The 19518-nt window shown below is 37.6% G+C and overlaps 1 protein-coding gene across 1 annotated transcript; it reads right to left on the minus strand.

The window, feature by feature from the left end:
• Nucleotides 1-257: 257 nt before the first annotated feature.
• On the minus strand, nucleotides 258-14352 carry LOC105484384 (tripartite motif-containing protein 64-like). Its single transcript, XM_011745918.2, has 10 exons — nucleotides 13942-14352; nucleotides 13408-13503; nucleotides 12494-12634; nucleotides 11774-11796; nucleotides 10249-10346; nucleotides 8663-9136; nucleotides 7033-7197; nucleotides 2378-2428; nucleotides 2038-2210; nucleotides 258-365 (listed from the first exon to the last, which is right to left on the minus strand). Exons 1-10 carry the CDS (start codon nucleotides 14350-14352, stop codon nucleotides 258-260), a joined length of 1740 nt encoding a protein of 579 aa, XP_011744220.2.
• Between the last annotated feature and the right edge of the window lie 5166 nt (nucleotides 14353-19518).

Genomic DNA, 19518 nt, shown 5'->3' on the forward strand with positions numbered 1-19518 from the left:
ATAATTCATAAAATCTATAGTAACAATATGCATGACAAATGGTATCATTATGTAGATTTAAGATAATGAGATACTTTAACACTCTATTATTGTGTAAAGGAAAGATGATATAATTTTATCAATATGTTTCACTCACCCTGGAGTTCTTTTAATGGTTCCCACAACGATTCTTCCAAAAATAATTTTGTTACGTACTCCTCCAGGTCAGGAGCTCATTCACTGCAGTACTGAATTTCAGAGGTCACCAAAATGCAGTTCTAAGTGCTGTCCTTCTCCTTCAGAGAAAACTGAACTTGTCTCTTCTGCCTCCTTTTATAAGAATCTGTGAAGATCACACCCACCTCTTTAAGGGTATTTAGAGCATTCTGAAAGGTGGAGACAAAGATGATTAGGTTTATGCAGTATTTAGAACACACCTTTGCAGCTGATTAAATTATTATCACACTTTCATTCTCAAAGCCAGTGCCTGAATGAATCATATGTAACATAAATCCTGTCAGAGTAGACCTAGGCTAGAAATTAACTAAGATGCATTTTATACTGTTTATTGGGTTTCTTCCATGATACAGGTATTCCTCTAAGTACACATTTATTTATTCTAGAGAAAATGTCTCCTTCTGGAGTGCAGTGGCATAATCAGAGCTCCCTGCAGCCTTGAATTCCAAGTAATCCTCCTGCTTCAGCCTCTCAAGTAGCTAAGACTTTAGGCTGACACTATATAACCTGGCTAATTTTTTTTTTTTTTTTTGAAATTTTTGGTAAAGTCAGTGTATGACTCTGTAGCACGGGCTGTTCTCCAACTGCTGGCTTCAAGTGGTCCTCCAGTCTCAGCCTTCCAAATTGCTAGGAGTACAGGTATAAATCACCTCATCCAGTTTAAATACTGCTTTAGTACATTTGTATGATATTTCCGGAGAAGTCCAACAGAAGATAAAACTTTCCTTTTTGTTTTCCATTTTCTACCACTCTAAGAGAAACCACCGATTAACCAAATAAACCCACTAACTTGGGGTCTCTCATTGAATTTACAAAACTTCGCCAGTGTCACGGGTGAAAGATGAGTTATTATTTTAACGCTTTTCTCTACATAGTGCATGATGTCCTGCAATGACTATGAGTGCACCACAGGAATTATTTTGGGGATTATAAATAACTTTTAGGATATAGGCAAATTCACAAATGCAGAATCCAAAAGATAGGCATGGACTATATTTTTCTTTCTGTACTAAATCCTTTTATAGTTATATGATTTTTTTTTTTTAAAGAAAGAGATTTCAGAAGGTACTACTCAAATATCTTCTAACAGAGGAATTCTTTGCCAATGGTCCAGAAGACTTATGGTCGAGATTGTCAAAACAGTGAAGACAAATCTACCAGACCCATGACTGCCAAGATTCAAAGACAAAAGCAGAAGCCATACGATATGTGTATAGTTAGGGAGATTCACATGTGAAGTAAGTGCAAGGAATTGGCTTACACAATTAAGGGGGTTGCTTAAGCAAATGTGAGATCCTTGGTACAGTCCATCAGGAAAAGAAATCCCCCGCTGCCTGGATCCCAGTGGTCATGAATCAAAGCTTTGGTTTAAAGTCAATAGGGGGCAATTGGAAGATTAGAGTCCCATTTGTTGTTTAAAATGTTTTTCAAGAGATGCCCATGTCTTTCTTTAAAGGACATTCACTGACAAAGTCAGGCTCACTTGCGTATACTTCCTAGTCACAGGATTAGGACCTTTGCTTGCATCTGCAAAACGCCTTCCCAGCAGCTTCCTAAGTAAGTGTTTCATTGAAGAATAAGAAGGTATGTCTATGCCACAGAATGGCTACTGCTCTCATTTCCCTCTTTGTACGTATATGTACTCAGGTTGACCCATCATAAAATCATCTCGAGTTTGTATTTCATAAAATACAAGAAATTGAACACTAGATTTTCTTGTTCTATTGTCAGTTTACTGTCCAAGACCACTGACTGACTGACCACCCTGTATATCCATTCTGTACCTCAATAAATCTAAGTAATTAATCAAAGTGTCCACACAGAAGTAAGAGCTGCGCTGGTTGTTTGTGGGGGCCCTGTTAGCCTAGTCCTGGACTCCAAGTGGGAAACTTGTGAAACCCTCAGGTCATGGACTGGATCCTGTGGACATACCCTGCTGAGATTCTGGAGCTCCGTGTCGGGGCCCTGGTTCTCCATTACAAGGTCTGATGATGCTGTTTATCAGGAAGGAATTGGGGCAAAGAGAGAAAGGAAGGTAGGGTAGCTTTTGATTTTATTTCAACCGCTTTTTGCACCACATAATTCACGTATTCAAACACTCAGCTTTAGGCAGGTGAAGCCTAGAGCACTGGAAATTAGGAGCTTTCCATTACAGACTTACCTCTGTCTACTGTGGCATTATTAAGGAAACAACCTGTTTTCCTACTTAAGTCTAGGACCATGAAACAAATAAAAGAAAGTAATTCTCTTTACCGTTGGCATTTTGTAGGTTCCAAAAGTCCTAACCAATCCAGAAGAGAGAGTAGAGATGGGTATAGGCAGGAACAATCCATGATGTGAATAATGGATAATGGACACTCCAGCCAATTTGGAATACCTCTTAATTTCCCAGTGCTTCTCTTTTTAATAAAAAAGACACTTTTTTGTACATTCTAGCATCTGCAACCTACCTCTACCACAAAGTTTCCTGTTGAATTACAAATCTATTTTTCAGAATTTGGTAATAGCCGATTTCCTGCCACTTCACTCCAGCCTGGGTGAAAGAGCCAGGCTCCATCTCAAAAGAAAAAAAAAAAAAAAAAAAGAAAAGTAACATTGTATAATGACATCAGACAACTGATTTACTTATCTATCCTTGGAATGTATTTGTTGAAGTTATTTTTTAATTTTAATTGATAATACAATTATACAATTAAATAGAGCCAATCAAAAGGACTAGGTTTTGCCTTTGAAACTGAAGAAACCTAATCTTCTATTAAGAGTTTATCCATACATAGTTTAAATTTTTCAAAAAATACATACATAAAAAGAACATAGGGAAGTGTTTTAAGAAAAGTTTCTAACTCTGGAAATTCTACACAGTGTATATGCAACAAGGTTCTGTCTTTCACATTATTTAAAAAAATAGAAACCCTCAGTGTTGACCATCAGGATGCCAAGATATATCCAGTGAATGCTCAATTATAAAGCATCTAGCCTGGCTCACTTTGAAAACTTGTCTTCTAAAATTGTCTTCCTGGGGCCTTTAATACTTGAATCTAATTTAGAGTTTTAGAAACGATTGAGTTTAAAGAAAGTAAATTCCAATCTACCCTTCTTTTTAAAACTGAAGTAGGCTTAGGAATTTCTTCCTAAAATGTATAAACATTATTGTTCAAGCCTGTCATCCCAGCGCATTGAGAGGTGGACACAGGAAAGGAGTTTGAGACAAGCATAGGTAACATTGCGAAACCTCGCCTCTCCAAAAAAATAAAAATTAGTGGAGCATGGTGGTATGAACCTGTAGTCTCAGGTACTGGGGAGGCTGAGGTGGGAAGATTGCTATAGCCGGGAGGTTGACACTGCAGCTAGACAGGATCTAGTCACTACACTCCAGCCTGGGCGACAAAGCCAAACTCTGTCTCAAAAAAAAGAATATAAAATATCTCACTAATATTTATCATGTTTATTATGTTGAAAACATTTTGGATATATTGGGTTACAATGTTTTATTAAAATTAATTTCAAATGTTAGTAGTTATTTTAAATATCATTAGGAAAACGCATTCCCTCCCCTCTCTTTTATAGTTTCCCTGCAAATACATGCACTAAAGAAAAACAATGAAAATATGTTTAATTAAATAATATTCAAAATACAAAACAAAAATTTTTGAAATGTATTTAAGACAATGAGAACAAAAAATGTATATCATTAAATGCATCTGTTATTAACAAAGAAAAGTCTGTCATAAACAGCCAGGTAAAAGCAAATTCATGTTAAAAAACTAAGAAAAAATTTTAAAATTGCAGAAAATTGATTTAAAAACATGCAAAAGATAAATCAACAAATTCAAAAGTAGGTTCTTTAAATAGATAAATTAAATTAATAAATTCCCAATGAGATTCATTTAAAAAACGGAGAGGGGGAGTTGAAATGAAGAATAAACAGGCAAACTCATAGGTTATCCAGATATCCATAAGTCAGTACAAATATTTTAAGAACAATTTATGCCTATACATTTGAAAATTTTGCTGACTTGAGAAAATTCAATAGCCCCCTGCTCCAAGAAAGAACCACTAACATACCTTAAAAATTATATGAGCTCTCTGACTCATATATTTTCACATTTATTCTTGTTATCTTGCAGATCAAACCATTTTTTGTCTGATTGCCCGTTAAAAGAATATTAGAAAAATAAACTACCGCTATCCAAGGATATCAAGGAATCAGTACTTTAAATTTTTTTATTTTTTATAGATACATACTTTTACATATTTGTAGAGTAGATAGTGATGGTTTGATACATATGATGCATAGTAATCAGATCAGACTATTTAGAACATTATCCCAAACATTTATTTTTTTTTTTTAGGGAACCTGCAATACCCTCATTCTAGCTATTTGAAAGTATATATATTATTGTTAACTATAATCATCTTGCAATGTTATAGAACATTATAAGTTATACCTTCCATCTATGTATAATTTTGTATTTTTAAATTGTATTTATTTTCTCTTTTATTAATCATTATATTTAATTATATTTAATATTGTACCTCTCCCTCTGCCTTCTACACTTCCTAGCCACTAGGATCTTCTGTTTTACTTTTTAATTCCATGAGATCACATTTTTTAGCTAAGCAAGTGGCTGGTTATGAGTATGTGCAGATGTTCTTCATATTTATAGAGAGTGCAATAGATTACACAGTGTTTTGTTAAACTATATTCTCTCCCTTGTTAATTGAAAATACTGCCACAATATACATAATAAACATATATCCTTGTGCATTTTTATGGAAATTTCCATACTAATTATATTATAGGTTTAAAATATATGTAGAATTAAAAATTGATAGGTACCTCCAAATGTTCCTCTCAAATAGTTTCTTTCTAAGGATAACTAATAGTCACTAACTGGCCAACAAATATCTTTGAAATTCTGAGATGACGGCATTAATTAGAATGAATATCTGAATTAGGATTAGGTTGGACCTTAATGATAAAAATGTGGGAGTGTCTGTTATTAATTAGCACACAGATTTGTTGGGGGATGTTCTTATTCACACATTCAGAAGTCACATCCTTGACATATTGAAAGCAAGACCCACCGATTTCTTCAAACTCCAAAGTAAATGTTGCTTTACTATAATTTTCACCTACCTTTTCTCCTCTACATATCAAATACCTAAGCCACACTTTCTTGGAATCTGTAGGGTTTTTGTTTATTTCTTTGTGCTTTTTAAAAATATTATACTTTAAGTTCTGGGATACATATGTAGAATGTGCAGGTTTGTTGCATAGGTATACATGTGCCATGGTGGTTTGCTGCACCCATCAACCTGTCATCTACATTAGGTATTTCTCCTAATGCTATCCCTCCCCTATCCCCCAACCCCCGGACAGGCCCTGGTGTATGATGTTCCCCTCCCTGTGCCCATATGTTCTCATTGTTCAACTCCCACTTATGAATGAGAACATGCAATGTTTGGTTTTCTGTTCTTGTTTTAGTTTGCTGAAAATGATGGTTTCCAGCTTCATCTATGTCCCTGCAAAGGACATGAAGTCATCCATTTTTATTTATTTATTTACTTATTTATTTATTTATTTATTATGAAGGAGTCTGGCTCTATCACCCAGGCTGGAGTGCAGTGGCGTGATCTTGGCTCACTGCAAGCTCCACCCCAATGTTCACACCATTCTCCTGCCTTAGCCTCCCCAGTAGCTGGGACTACAGGTGCCCACCACCATGCCCAGCTAATTTTTTTTTTTTTTTTGTATTTTTAGTAGACACAGGGTTTCACCGTGTTAGCCAGGATGGTCTCGATTTCCTGACCTTGTGATCCAACTGCCTCAGCCTCCCAAAGTGCTGGGATTACAGGCATGACCCCAGCACCTGGCCAAACTCATCCTTTTTTATGACTGCATAGTATTCCATGGTGTATATGTGCCACATTTTCTTTATCCAGTCTATCCTTGATTGGCATTTGGGTTGGTGCCAAGTCTTTGCTATGCTGAACAGTGCTGGAATAAACATAAGTGTGCATGTGTCTTTATAGTAGAATGATTTACAATCCTTTGACTATATACCCAGTAATGGGTTTGCTGGGTCAAATGGTATTTCTGGTTCTCGATCCTTGAGGAATCACCACACTGTCTTCCTCGATGGTTGAACTGATTTACACTCCCAACAACAGAGTAAAAGCGTTCCTATTTCTCCACATCCTCTTCAGCACCTGTTGTTTCCTGACTTTATAATGATTGCCATTTTAACTGGCTTGAGATGATATCTCGTTGTGGCTTTGATTTGCATTTCTCTAATGATCAGGGATTATAAAATTTTTTTCACATGTTTGATGGCTGCATAAACGTTTTCCTTTGAGAAGTGTCTGAAATGTGTAATTTTTGCTTTTGTTTTCATTATTTTTTAGTCTGTCTGGCATGCCAGTTCACATTCTCTTCTGCCTTCATCCCTCCTTTCTTCCTTCACTATGGCCTCTATTTCTTTCCTAATACCACCCACAGGTCATTCTTCAAGTTTCACTTTTCAGGGAGAGTCCTGTAAAATAATCTATTTACAAACTTTTAACCAGGGATTAAATATCGTCTTTGAGAAATTCACAACAAATTCCCCTATTCTCCAAGTACAAGTTTCTTTATCCACAGCTAATCTCAATCCCGACCATGCCATCCCAGCTTGCTCTGCCTAAATCTGGTAAGGTTCTAAATTTTCTGACCCCCTTTTCTATCCAAATGAAAACGGATTCTAAAACTTTTATAATAGGGGACTTGGATCTGGAGACAGCAAGACTGAAGGACCATAGATGTGCTGGAGTCACCGCTGGCACGGGTTTCAAGAGAAGCACAAGGCGCATGCGTAGTCTCCAGAAGTTTTGATGTTTTCTGCGTGGCTTTCTTCTGGGCATCCTGCCTCCGATGCTGCTGTGACCCTTCAATTTGGCTGTAGCCTTTGCCACCACCTCTGTCTTTGGTTCCTGTTTTTTCTAAAATTACGTTGAAGCAAGAAGTTTTAGAAGATGGGTTTCACAGAGACTTTTTAAGAAAAGGGAAATTCGTTGAAAGCATTGAAGATTTACCTACCTGCAGACTCTTAACAATACTTAGGAGTACACTATTTCTAGAGCCATATCAGTTAGCTTCCCGATAAGAGGGAAATATCACAGAGGCAAAGATGGTTTCAGACAATTTAAACATAGCATCTCTACTTATTTGCTTACAGAATCTGAAGGTTTCATTAACTCCAGATCTGACTCACAAGCTGTTTATCCTTTGCAAAGAATGGCACATAGTAAGGATGGAGCAAATTTATCATGAATGACAATCCACAATTACTGATCTTTTAGGACCAAGACTCCCAATTTGACATTAACATTGAAGAAAACATAGATGATAATATAATGATTTTGATAAACCAGTAGTTTTTCTGAATCCAGCATTTCTGAGAACATTAAAGATAAGAATCAGCCGGGTTTGGTGGCTCACATATGTAATGCCAGCACTTTGGGAGGCTGAGGCGTGCATATCACTTGAGGTCAGGAGTTTGAGACCAGCCTGGCCAACATGGTGAAATCCTGTTGTCTCAACTGAAAAAACAAAAATTAGCCAGGCATGGTGACATGGGCGTGTAATCCCAGCAACTCAGGAGACTGAGAATCACTTGTACCCAGGAGGCAGAGGTTGCAGTGAGCCCATGTCAGACATCTGTATTTCCAGCCTGGGGTGTTGAGGGAATCACTGTCTCAAAAAACTAAAATAATAAATAAGTAATCCATGCTAGAAGCCAAAAAAAAAAAAAAAAAAAAAAAAGAAAAAAATTTTTTCAGCTAAAAATTATTTACATCAAAACAAACTTCTTCAAAGTTTTTCCAGTCTAAGTTTACATTTTATAATGCTACTTTGGAATGCACGCAAGGACCATTGAAAACAAGAGCTATCATTGAGTGTGTATATCAGTAAGACAATTCAGTTAACTCTTATAATTAATATATTTTACACGTTTACAAAAATCAGTAATTTTTAGTAACTGATGATCCAGACTATATTTTGTATTATTTGCTTTGCATAAAGTGTCTACAATACACAAATCCACAGAGATCTAAAGTACAAAAGGCGTTGTGAGTCGAATGGGTGGGGAAGGTGCAATGAATAGAGAGTAACGGTAAAGGGTTTTGGGTTTCATTTTGGGGTATAAAAAATGTCCAGGAATCAGACAGTTATGGTTTTTCACAACCCTTCATTAAAGTAAAATTTAGGAAACAAATGTATAATGTCAATGTGGTTATCCCATTTCATACCAGATAATAATTTTGTTTCCTCAAGTTACAATGAGCTCAAAGATGCTCACACATTGTCCTACTGTTTCACATGAGAAGGTCTCGAGATTGGAATATTTTTCAGACAAAAGAGCTCCCTAAGAAATCATAATGAAACCTGACTTTCATGGGGAACCAATACAAAAGAAAGGTGTCAAAAGGGAAGACAAAGATGAAGGGAAAAAGCTGTATATGAGGGAACCTTTTGAAACATCATAAAAGCTCACAACTGTGTTGTCATAATCCAGAAACACCCCAACCTGACCCAGAGGTCTTTGCACATAGTGAGTTAAGGGAGCAAAGATGTTGGAGAGGCTATAAAGGTTGTTTCTCTTTGAAGAAAATAGAAAAAATGCTTCCTCAAAAGCATTTGTGTTTGCTGTCCTGGAATCTTTACAGACTCCCAGAATCCAGTTGGAGGAGTGGGTTACATCCACTTCCCAGTAATGCTTGCCGGAGGAGAAGGCCTGAGCTCCCCATGCAGCAAAGTTCTCTGCTCTCTGGGACTCCCTGGGCGCACCATCATGGTCATCTCCAAATATCACATTTCTCACATCCTCAGAAAGGTTCATGTAGTGACTCGCCCTTTCCTTACTCAGAGGATCATCCACTGCAAAAAGAACCAAAATCAGATGAAGAAGTTAGGTGGGGTTCAGATGTTATCTGCCCATGTACTGGCTTTATTAGTGCCTCCTGTAAGAGACAGAATACAGGGAGAAAAAAGACTTTGGAGGCTCTTGTCTATGAAGATCAAGGGTTGTTATGATTTCCACAGCACAAAAGAATCCTTAAAATCACTGAGAAAAACAAATAAACAAATGTCATTAATTGTGTGAATCAATGATTTAATGTCTGGCTTTGCTTGATTTGTTTTAAGAGACATGTAACTATTTATTTAGTAGAAAATGCCACTTGGATTGCTTGTATTCAATATAATTAACAAATAGACTTCACTCTCATATTATGTTCCTAATCAATGGGATATAAACGGTGCCTGTTCCTTTTTTTTTTTTTTTTTTTTTTTTTTTTTTTGAGACAGAGTCTCACTCTGCTGCCCATGCTGGAGTACAGTGGTGCAATCTTGGCTCACTGTAGCCTCCTGGGCTCAAGCGATTCTGCTGCCTCAGCCTCCCGAGTAGCTGTGATTAGAGGCATGTGCCACGATGCCCAGCAAATTTTTGTATTTTTGGTATAGATGGCCACGTTTGTCAGGCTGTTCTCCAACCGCTGACCTCAGGTGATCTGCCCACCTCAGCCTTGGTAGGATTACAGGCGTGAGCCACCGTGCCCGGTCTCACCTGCTCCATTTTTAAACATCAAAATTTGATGGACATCCATACATGTGCAGTTGAGAAGTTTCTGAAAATAATGATCATGTTCTGCTTTTACGTCACCTGATCAGCCACTGCTTCATTTAGTCTAGCTCTGGTTTTAGCCCTCTGTTGTCTAACGGCTGCCTTACATGTTTGGGCCATTTTCACAGAACCTTCAGCTTCCAGTTGTTGTGAAATGTATCTTACATCAGTAGAGTTGTTTCGTTTATGGAAGCTTTAGTTTGTTGGTTGGTCAAAGATTTCTAATGTTTATGATAAATATTAATTCTATAATATATTGTAAGTTCACTTTTATGTCAGAAGAAATAAAACTAAAATGGGAAATGGCTCAACCAAGCAACCCACTAAACAGAAGTTGAGGCTGTACTGCCAAGCAGCTGGCTCTAACCTCTGAATTTGTTGAGCATATCTAGCACTCCAGTGATGGGCCGGGAAGTCAGTTCTGGCTTGACTGGCTGGGGCTTTTCCATTTGCACCAACTCTGTCCTGCAAAGAACAACCTCAGTTACACTTTCAGGCCCAGGGATAATCACACAGTCATACCAATGTTTCAGATTTGCATCCAAGATATTTCTTGAGAAATCTCCCTTTTATGTTAAATTCAGTATACATTTTATTCAACCATATTGGGGATATAGCAATGTTACTTTTATCTAAATTTAACATGTTAAAGTACAGTTTCTCCATTCTCTCACACATGATCCAAATTTAAAATTACTGAGTGTCATTTCTTCCCTCTGCCCCTCTAGCCTCTTCAAAGTATACAGATATCCTGGGATTCTTGCTGAGAGAAGAAAACTCAGCCAAAGCCTTTGGGACCTCAACCTGTAGATGTCACCAATGATGCAGTCAGGGTCTTACAGGGAATGCCCACTGACACTAAAGGTTTTGAACTTTTGTTCAAACCAAAGGAGTCAATTTCCAGCCTGTCAGCCCTGGTGCTGAGGTTCCTGAGGCTGCCATTCCCCTCTTAGATTCTGCCTATAACAGGGGAGTGCAGTGATGGAGTAGGGCCTGGCTATTGATGTCCCTGGGAACAAAACCTCCCTCCCTTTCCTGTCCTTAGGGCATTTCCCTCCCTCCTCTCTTTTTCACCTCTCCCCTCTCCAGAATAGGAGACTCCTTTGTGATAACTCAGAGTAATCTTCTTCTTAAGATTTGCTGGGGCAGGGCTGGAGAAGATGGGGTGAGTGGGTAGAAGAAAATCCAGAATGGCACACTGTTGTTAGATACATTTTCATTCAGCCACATAAGAAGGACACTTCTGAGACAAAGAAGCTTAAGGTCTCAGGTTCTCCTTTGAAACCAAAGTGGAATATAGCCACAGATCAATGCTAAATACCTCAAAACATATAGTTGACCCTTAAGCAACAAGGGTTTGAAATTTGGGGGCCCACTTCTAAGTGGATTTTTTTCAATGAAAGTTTCACCTAGCTTGCCTGCCTCTCCTGCCTCCTGCTCAACTTCCTCCATTTCTTTTCTTTCTGCCTCTGCCACCTCTGAGACACCTTCTTCTCTTCCTCCTCCTCTTCAGCCTACTCAATGTGAAGACAATGAAGATGAAGACCCTTATGGTGACTAACCTCTTAATGGGTAATAAATATATTTTCTCTTCCTTCCAATTTTTGCAATTATATTCTTTTCTCCAGCTGACGTTATTGTTAGGATACAGCATATAATACATATAACATGCAATATACGTTAATTGACTATGGTATCGACAGGCTTCCAGTCAATAAGAGGTGATTCATAGTTTGGTTTTGGAAAAGGCAGAAGTTATACTTGGATTTTCAGCTATGGGGAATTGCAGGAAACTGGTTAGTGAACCTAACACCCACAGTTTTCATGGTACATTGACTTTATCAATAAGGGAATGACTTTCGCAGAAATCAAAGTTCATTAGTGTAACTCACCATTCCAGTATGTTTTCCAAGTCCTGCAAAGAAAAACATAAGTACGTAATCACGAGAATTCTGTCCTACTTTCCCTAGTATTCTTTGTTGTCTTTCTGGGTTAACAAGGTAGGTTTATTGATACACCTCTAAGGAACCATCCAAGGCTGTGTTAATAACAGAACCTCAACTGAACAATGGTGGGCTTCCTCAGTGGGCAATAGGAATGAGGAGCTGAGAATAAGACTGTGGAATGATGTACATGGCAATGCAGGTTGTCAGTGTCACTCATCCTCCAGGCTTAATCTCAAGAAGTGTGGATGTACTAGGAACATAAATTGAGTTTTATTAACAAAGCTAATATTCTCCTGGCCTAGCATTTGATTGATTTTGGATAACATTTCTTTGTGGCTAGTACTCCTGATTATACTGAAGAAGATTTTGTCCTAAGTGATCTACCAAAATGGCAAAAACCTCCCAAAGATTACCGCAATATGCAAAAATAAGTGACTGGACAAACATAATGACGGAGTCAAGGAGCATGTGTCACTTAGCTAAGAGTAGTTGCATTTGCAGGTAACATATGAATGTCCTGGCAGCATTGCCCAACAAAGGTTTCCTGACTCTGGATGACGGACCCTCCCTCCTCACCTGGAGCAGCTTCACATCAGGCATGTGGCACATCTCCCACAGCTCTCTGTACATGTCTTTTGTCTTTTTTATATGTTGGGTTATTCTTACTTCACTGTCTTGGAGTTGTCGAACAATCTCTTCTGCTTCTCTGTCCAGTGTCCCCAGATGGAGTTGCTCCTCCTCCAGGAGAAATTGGCGCATCTTCTGATATTGATACTTGATCATCCCTTTCCTGAAGGCCGCATAGTCCTGCAGAGATACTCAGTTAAAAGAATTGCATCTCCTCACTCTCCACAAAACACTTAACACTTCAAATTTTATTCTCCTAGGATATACCAGCAGTAAACTCATAAACTCTATGTCTCATACTTGGAAAGATTCTTGAAAATTTGCTATCTCCTCTGCCCATCCGTTTTTCATGCTCCTCTTAGTCTCCCTTCCTGTATAAATCGATACCTCAAAAGGACTCAAGATCCCTTCTTGTGATGCTTCTTCGGGATTCTTATTTCATTAATTATTGTCTTTTTTACTTGGTTTTTCTTAATTTTCTCTTGTTCCTTTGCCTGATTCTTCTAAATATTTTAAATATTTCAGTGTACACTCTACTACCGAGTTTTTAAAGAAATTACTTCAGGTTTTTTTTTCCCCACTTATATCTCTATTTCTCTCCTCCCCTTCACAGCAAAACTTTAAACTACTCAATGTGAATACAATGCTTTGAAGAACTCAATGCTATCCTACTCTCAGTGCCTTGGAAGTTTTATGCAAACCCTCAAGGTTACATCAGGAATACCTATCATGCCCTGTTTATTTCATATACATATACATACTAGTATTTTTTGCACCAGCTCCTGTTGGCCTGTATAATGATAATTGCTGATAGATCATTTGAAACCACTCTTTGTTTTTTTCTGGGAAGAAGACACTGCTATTTTGTAACTGGTAAGCAGAATTCAGCTAAGAAGTCTAAGCTAGCATTGTGCCAATCTACATGAAAAAATATAAAACCTTTATATCCCTACCATTAATGAATGGATTTTGCTAATTTCCTGATTTAGATTGTTTTGCATTTCTTGAGTGCTCCTCCATAAAGGATCCATTTTCTTTAGAAGTTTCTCCTGCAAAGTAGACATGACCTTCAGTAGCAGATAAGACATTACTGGATATGTTATTCCCTTTTTATGAGAAAAGCCTGTTGTTGAGAGAACAGTAAATTTGAGTTCCCGTGAAGTGGTCAGGTTTTTTACAAGATAACCTAATTTGATTCTAATATTTGGAATATCAGAGGCAACCGAAGCATATCGTAGAGGGTTTGAGGAGACCCAACAGCTGATCGATTTTCTAAGAAATTGGCTTTCATATACCCTGGATCTAGAGAAGTCAAGCTTGCAGCAAAAGCAAACCATGTTCCCAGGACACATTTATATCTAGAGATTTATATCGAAAATTCAGATCTTCCCCATCTCCATTCTCTCCACCTTTATTATCATAAGCTCTCATTTTCTCTCTCATTTAGGATCATGTGGATTCCCAATTGCATTGGAGGTGTCACTTACCCTGCACTCCTCAGCAGCCTGTCCTATTGGGCTGTGGCCATGAGCCTCATGCTCTGGTGACTCAGAGCAGGGCCCACAGAGGAGTCTCTGCTCAGCCTCACAGAAGAGCCCCTTTTCCTCTTCATGTAGCACACAGATCTGCTTCTCTGAGCTGTTGATGTTGTGAGGTCTGCTCTGCCTTGCAAGAGAAGCCAACCTCTTGAGAGCAATATTGGTGTGGAAGTCAGTCCTCTGGGGGATTTTCCCACACACAGGACAGCCCGTTGGAGCCTGGCCTTCCTCCCAGAGGAGACAAAGGCAGGGCCTGCAAAAGCTATGCCCACAGTCAATGGTGACCGGGTCTATTAAGTAGTTCCTGCAGATAGAGCAACAGAGCTCCCTCTGGAAGGCTTGCAGTGTGCCCAAATCCATGTTTCTGGAAATTTAAAACAGGAAAATTTAAGTGAGAAAATTATTTTTTGACCACATGGAGGGGGAAGGGCCTGTGGCTAGTTCTTCTTGTCTGCTTCAGCTCTGTTCAATCTACCCATTAGCTTAAGCCCAGTACAGACCTAGATATGGTAAATATAGGCAAGTTGGGTTTATACTATAACACAAGTGGAAAAATGAGACAAGCGTCATTGTAATTTAAAACAAGCAATATTCTCAATTATGAATTATTTGGACAAGCTTAATATTGGGGTAGAGAGGAATAATTAGGATAACTTCACAGTTACTTCTATTAGCTGATTGTTCCAGAAATCCATACAAACTCATCCCTTTCTCTCTCTCTCCTTCTTTTCCTCCAAGATCCTTTGAGTATAACTCATAAGGAATACTTAGTCTCACTCTCTGGCACCCAAGTAACAGATGTACTTTTCTAAAGACAGTTAAAAATTGGTTAAGTTTAATCTAAGTGTGTTTAGTTTAATCATTATGGGCTTCAGCACTTAACTCCTATAACTATAAACTGCTGAACTTATTCTTCTAAGGTTAATCACAAAATTCAACCTTTACATAAATACAATGAAAAATGATTATTTCTTATTCAAGACAATGTTTTTGCTCAGAATGAGTTCAGACCATCAGAGTATCTTCATATTTTGAAATGGTGACTAATCAAGCTATGAAAGGACTCAGCAACAATTAATCAACTTTTACCTAAAACAAACCAAAAAAGAAAGTAAACACTGGAATTTTTTCTTTAAAGAATTCAGAGATGGAGTTAATGGAAGCATGACCACCAATTTATCTTTATTCCCGGTGTTTCCCACAGTGATCAAAGTCCCTACTTCCTGGGAGTCTTTACCAGTTCATGGGATATATTTGAACACTTTTCAAATCCAGTCAGCTCACTGAAGATTTGAAAGGGACTACACACATAAACTTTACAACAAGGGTTTTACAATTAATCCTACACATTTCAAACTCACACTGACATGTAGTATATTACAAAGCTACAGTAAGCAAAGCAGCAAGGTGCTGGTGTAAAAATAGACAGGTAAACCAGTGGAACAGATCAGAGAACACAGAAACTCTTACACCTCTCTATAGCCAACCGAATTTTGTCAAAGGTAGCAACAGTATTTACTGGGGAAAGGACAGTCTTTCAATCAACACTGCTGGCAAATCTGGATATTGACATGCAGGGGATAAAATTATACCCTCACCTCTCATCCTATGCCAAAATCAACTCAAAATAGATTGAAAACCTTAATGTAAAACCTGAAAGACCAAATCTACTGGAGGAAAACATAGGAGAAATGCTCCAGGACACTAATGTGAGAAAAAAAAATGTACGAATAATATCACAAAAGCCTAGTCAACAAAAGCAAAAATCAACAACTGGAGTTATCTGAAACTGCAATGCTTCTGCACAGCAAAGGAAACAATCAATGGAGTGAGAAGACAATGGACAGAGTGAGAAAAAATGTTTTTTTCTTTTAAAAATAATGCTGGTGTGATGGCACATGCTTGTAGTCTCAGCTACTCAGGAGTCTGTGAGGGCAGGATTGCTTGAGTCCAGGAAGTCCAGAGTACAGTGAGCCATGATAGTGCCACTTCAGTTTAGCCTAGGTGACAGAGTGAGACCCTATCTCAAAAAGAAAACCCAGTCAAATAACTTGATATAACACAAACCAATATATTGTAAATGCTCTAATAACAGGTATTTTGAACAATTATGTTATTTCAAATAACTGGGTAAGCTACTTGTTTGCTTAGACAAGATATAAGTGTCCCGGCAGGTGAGTTTAAAGTATTTTTATAAGAAAATTAAGCATGAAGGTCTTTACTACAAATGTCATACACACCAGAATCTGCAATATATGGTCCCAAGTCTAGAAGATTCGTGGTTATCCAGGTCAGCAGCAACACTGAGCTCACCGAAGCCCAGCATCCACAAATTCAATCTGACTTCTCTGAAGAGGTCTTCTCTGGACAACTGTGTTTTTTAAGTGATTAGACTCACCTAAGAACACTCCCACTTCCTGGGATTGGCTACTGTCTGGAGAAAGAGGTGGAAATAGAAGATTAGGTTACACAGAAGGGTGTAACATTGGATGATTGGATTTATTATATACAATCATGCCTAAGGCATTATAGCCCAACAGAAGGTAGAGGATTTTGGAGTGAGATGCAAGAATCTTGACCTGACATAGGTTGTTCACGGACATTAAAACTGAAACACTTATTTCATTAAGTAATGTTTTATTTCACGAACAATGCCTTCGCAATGAAAAACAATTGCTTTATTATTTTAAACTGAAATGTGTCATCTATATTTCCATTAAAGATTTTTTGTTTATTCTTCAACAAGCATATACTAATGACAATGAAATAGTTATTAGACATAAATTATATTAAACTGTAATAGACAATTTCAGTCCTGCTAGAACATCCAGACTAGCGAATGAGATGTGTCATAATTAAAGAATCACACAAGTAAATACACAATTGGAACTATGAGCTCAGTAAATGAGCAGTACATGTTTTGAGGGTCTGTAGTAGGAGGTATGTGCTGAATGCAAGCTTACACAAGGCTTTCATGAAGATATGACAGCATTGAGATTTGAGGAATAGGAACACATTAACTTGGCAAAGAGCGATAGAGAGAAACTTTCTTTGCAGTGACAGCAGCAGATGCAAAAGCTTCCTGGATGGAAGAGACCTGGTACAGTTGAGCTCCAGGCCATTGGAGCTGGAGTGACAAGAATGAATGTGGTCTGTTGGGAGATGAGGCTGCAGAGGCAGGTACAGATTTCAGAACATGGAAAAGATGAGTTCCTTACGTAGAAATTATGGGAAGCCAGTGAAGTCTCAGTCTACTTTTAAAATACATCATTGCTAAATAAGTCTCCAGTCACTATTTATCTGAATATGTACAACTCTAAAATATTAAATGAAATAACTAACCCATCTGTGGAACTCTCTTATAAAATAGTGCACCTAGGTACTTAGCTGTATTTTAAATAGTATACCTTTATATACAACAGTTGCTGAATTCACCTATTTTTTTGTTCTCTTCCCGGTTTTTTTTTGTTTTGTTTTGTTTTGTTTTGTTTTTTTTTTTTTTGAGACGGAGTCTCCCTCTGTAGCCCAGGCTAGAGTGCAGCGGCCGGATCTCAGCTCACTGCAAACTCCGCCTCCCGGGTTCACGTCATTCTCGTGCCTCAGCCTCCCGAGTAGCTAGGACTACAGGCGCCCACCACCTCACCCGGCTAATTTTTTTGTATTTTTAGCAGAGACAGGGTTTCACCGTGTTAGCCAGGATGGTCTCGATCCCTGACTTCGCGATGCGCCCGTCTCGGCCTCCCAAAGTGCTGTCTCTTCCCTATTTATGACTCTTTTCAATGGTTAATTTATGCAAAAATCAATGTGTTTTTTGGATTTTACACCGTGGTGAATAATTTTAAATTAGATACTTTACATAAGTATATATGTATGGACATGTAGAAGATGTATAGCATGTATATTTATATTAAAATATGATACAATGTCATAAATAATTATTTAAACAATAATTATGTGTGCAATTACCTTTAACAAAGTACATACAGAAAACTAACTTTGAATAGAGTATGGTGACTCCTGAATTCCAGCTACTTGGACAGCTGGGCAAAAGGGTCACTTGACTCTAGGAATTCCAGGTTTCCCCAGGCAACATAGGTTGACTCCTGTCTCTAAAAAAAAAAACAAATGATTTCACCCAGGCCTGGAAGCAAGCACGTGTAGTTCCAGCTCATCAGGAGGACCAGGCAGGAGGATCACTTGAGCCTAGGTGTTTGAGGCTGCAATGAGCTATGATCATTCACTGCACTTTGGTCTGAGTGACGGAGGGAGAACTTGTCTAAATGAAGGAAAGAAAAAAATGACAGAAAAACAAAGTTATAAGTTAGGAAGTGTTTCTTTTTTCCCTGTTCTCTAGAAGAATTTGTCTAAAAATGTCTTATTTCTTTCAAAAATGCTTTGAAAATTTCACTGAAAGAGATCACTGGAGTTTCCTTTGTGAGGTTTGTTTATTAAATAACATAGGAAATTTTAAGAATCTAAATCGTATCTTTCATTTTTCCATGTTTTCTTCTGTCTGTTTTAGTCAGCTGTGTTTTTTGAGAAATTTTCTCGTCAGCAAAATTTTCAAATGTATAGGCGTAAATTGTTCTTAAAATATTTGTACTGACTTACTGATATCTGGATGACCTATGAGTTTGCCTGTTTATTCTTCGTTTGAACTCCTCCTCACCGTTTTTTAAATGAATCTCATTGGGAATTATTAATTTAATTTATCTATTTAAAGAGCCTACTTTTGAATTTATTGATTTATCTTGTGCATGTTTTTTAATCAATTTTCTGCAATTAAAAAAACTTTTTTTAGTTTTTTAACATGAATTTGCTTTTACCTGGCTGTTTGTGACAGATCTTTCTTTGTTAATAACAGATGCATTTAATGATATACATTTTTTGTTCGCATTGTCTTAAATACATTTCAAAAGTTTTTTGTTTTGTATTTTGAATATTATGTAATTAAACATATTTTCTTCATTGTTTTTCTTTAGTGCATGTATTTGCAGGGAAACTATAAAAGAGAGGGGAGGGAATACGTTTTTCTAATGATATTTAAAACAACTAGTAACAATTGAAATTAATTTTAATAACACTTTCTAACCCAATATATCCAAAATGTTTTCAACATAGTAAACATGAAAAATATTAGTGAGATATTTTATATTCTTTTTTTTTTTGAGACAGAGTCTGGCTTTGTCGCCCAGGCTGGAGTGTAGTGACTAGATCCTGTCTAGCTGCAGTGTCAACCTCCTGGGCTATAGCAATCTTCCCACCTCAGCCTCCCCAGTACCTGGGACTACAGGTTCATACCACCATGCTCCACTAATTTTCATTTTTTTGGAGAGACGACGAGGTTTCGCAATGTTGCCTAGGCTTGTCTCAAACTCCTTTCCTGTGTCCACCTCTCAATGTGCTGGGATGACAGGCTTGAATAATAATGTTTATACATTTTAGGAAGAAAGTCCTAAGCCTACTTCAGTTTTAAAAAGAAGGGTAGATTGGAATTTACTTTCTTTAAACTCAATCGTTTCTAAA

The sequence above is a fragment of the Macaca nemestrina genome, chromosome 12 (genome assembly GCF_043159975.1).
Source record: "Macaca nemestrina isolate mMacNem1 chromosome 12, mMacNem.hap1, whole genome shotgun sequence".
NCBI lineage: Eukaryota > Metazoa > Chordata > Mammalia > Primates > Cercopithecidae > Macaca > Macaca nemestrina.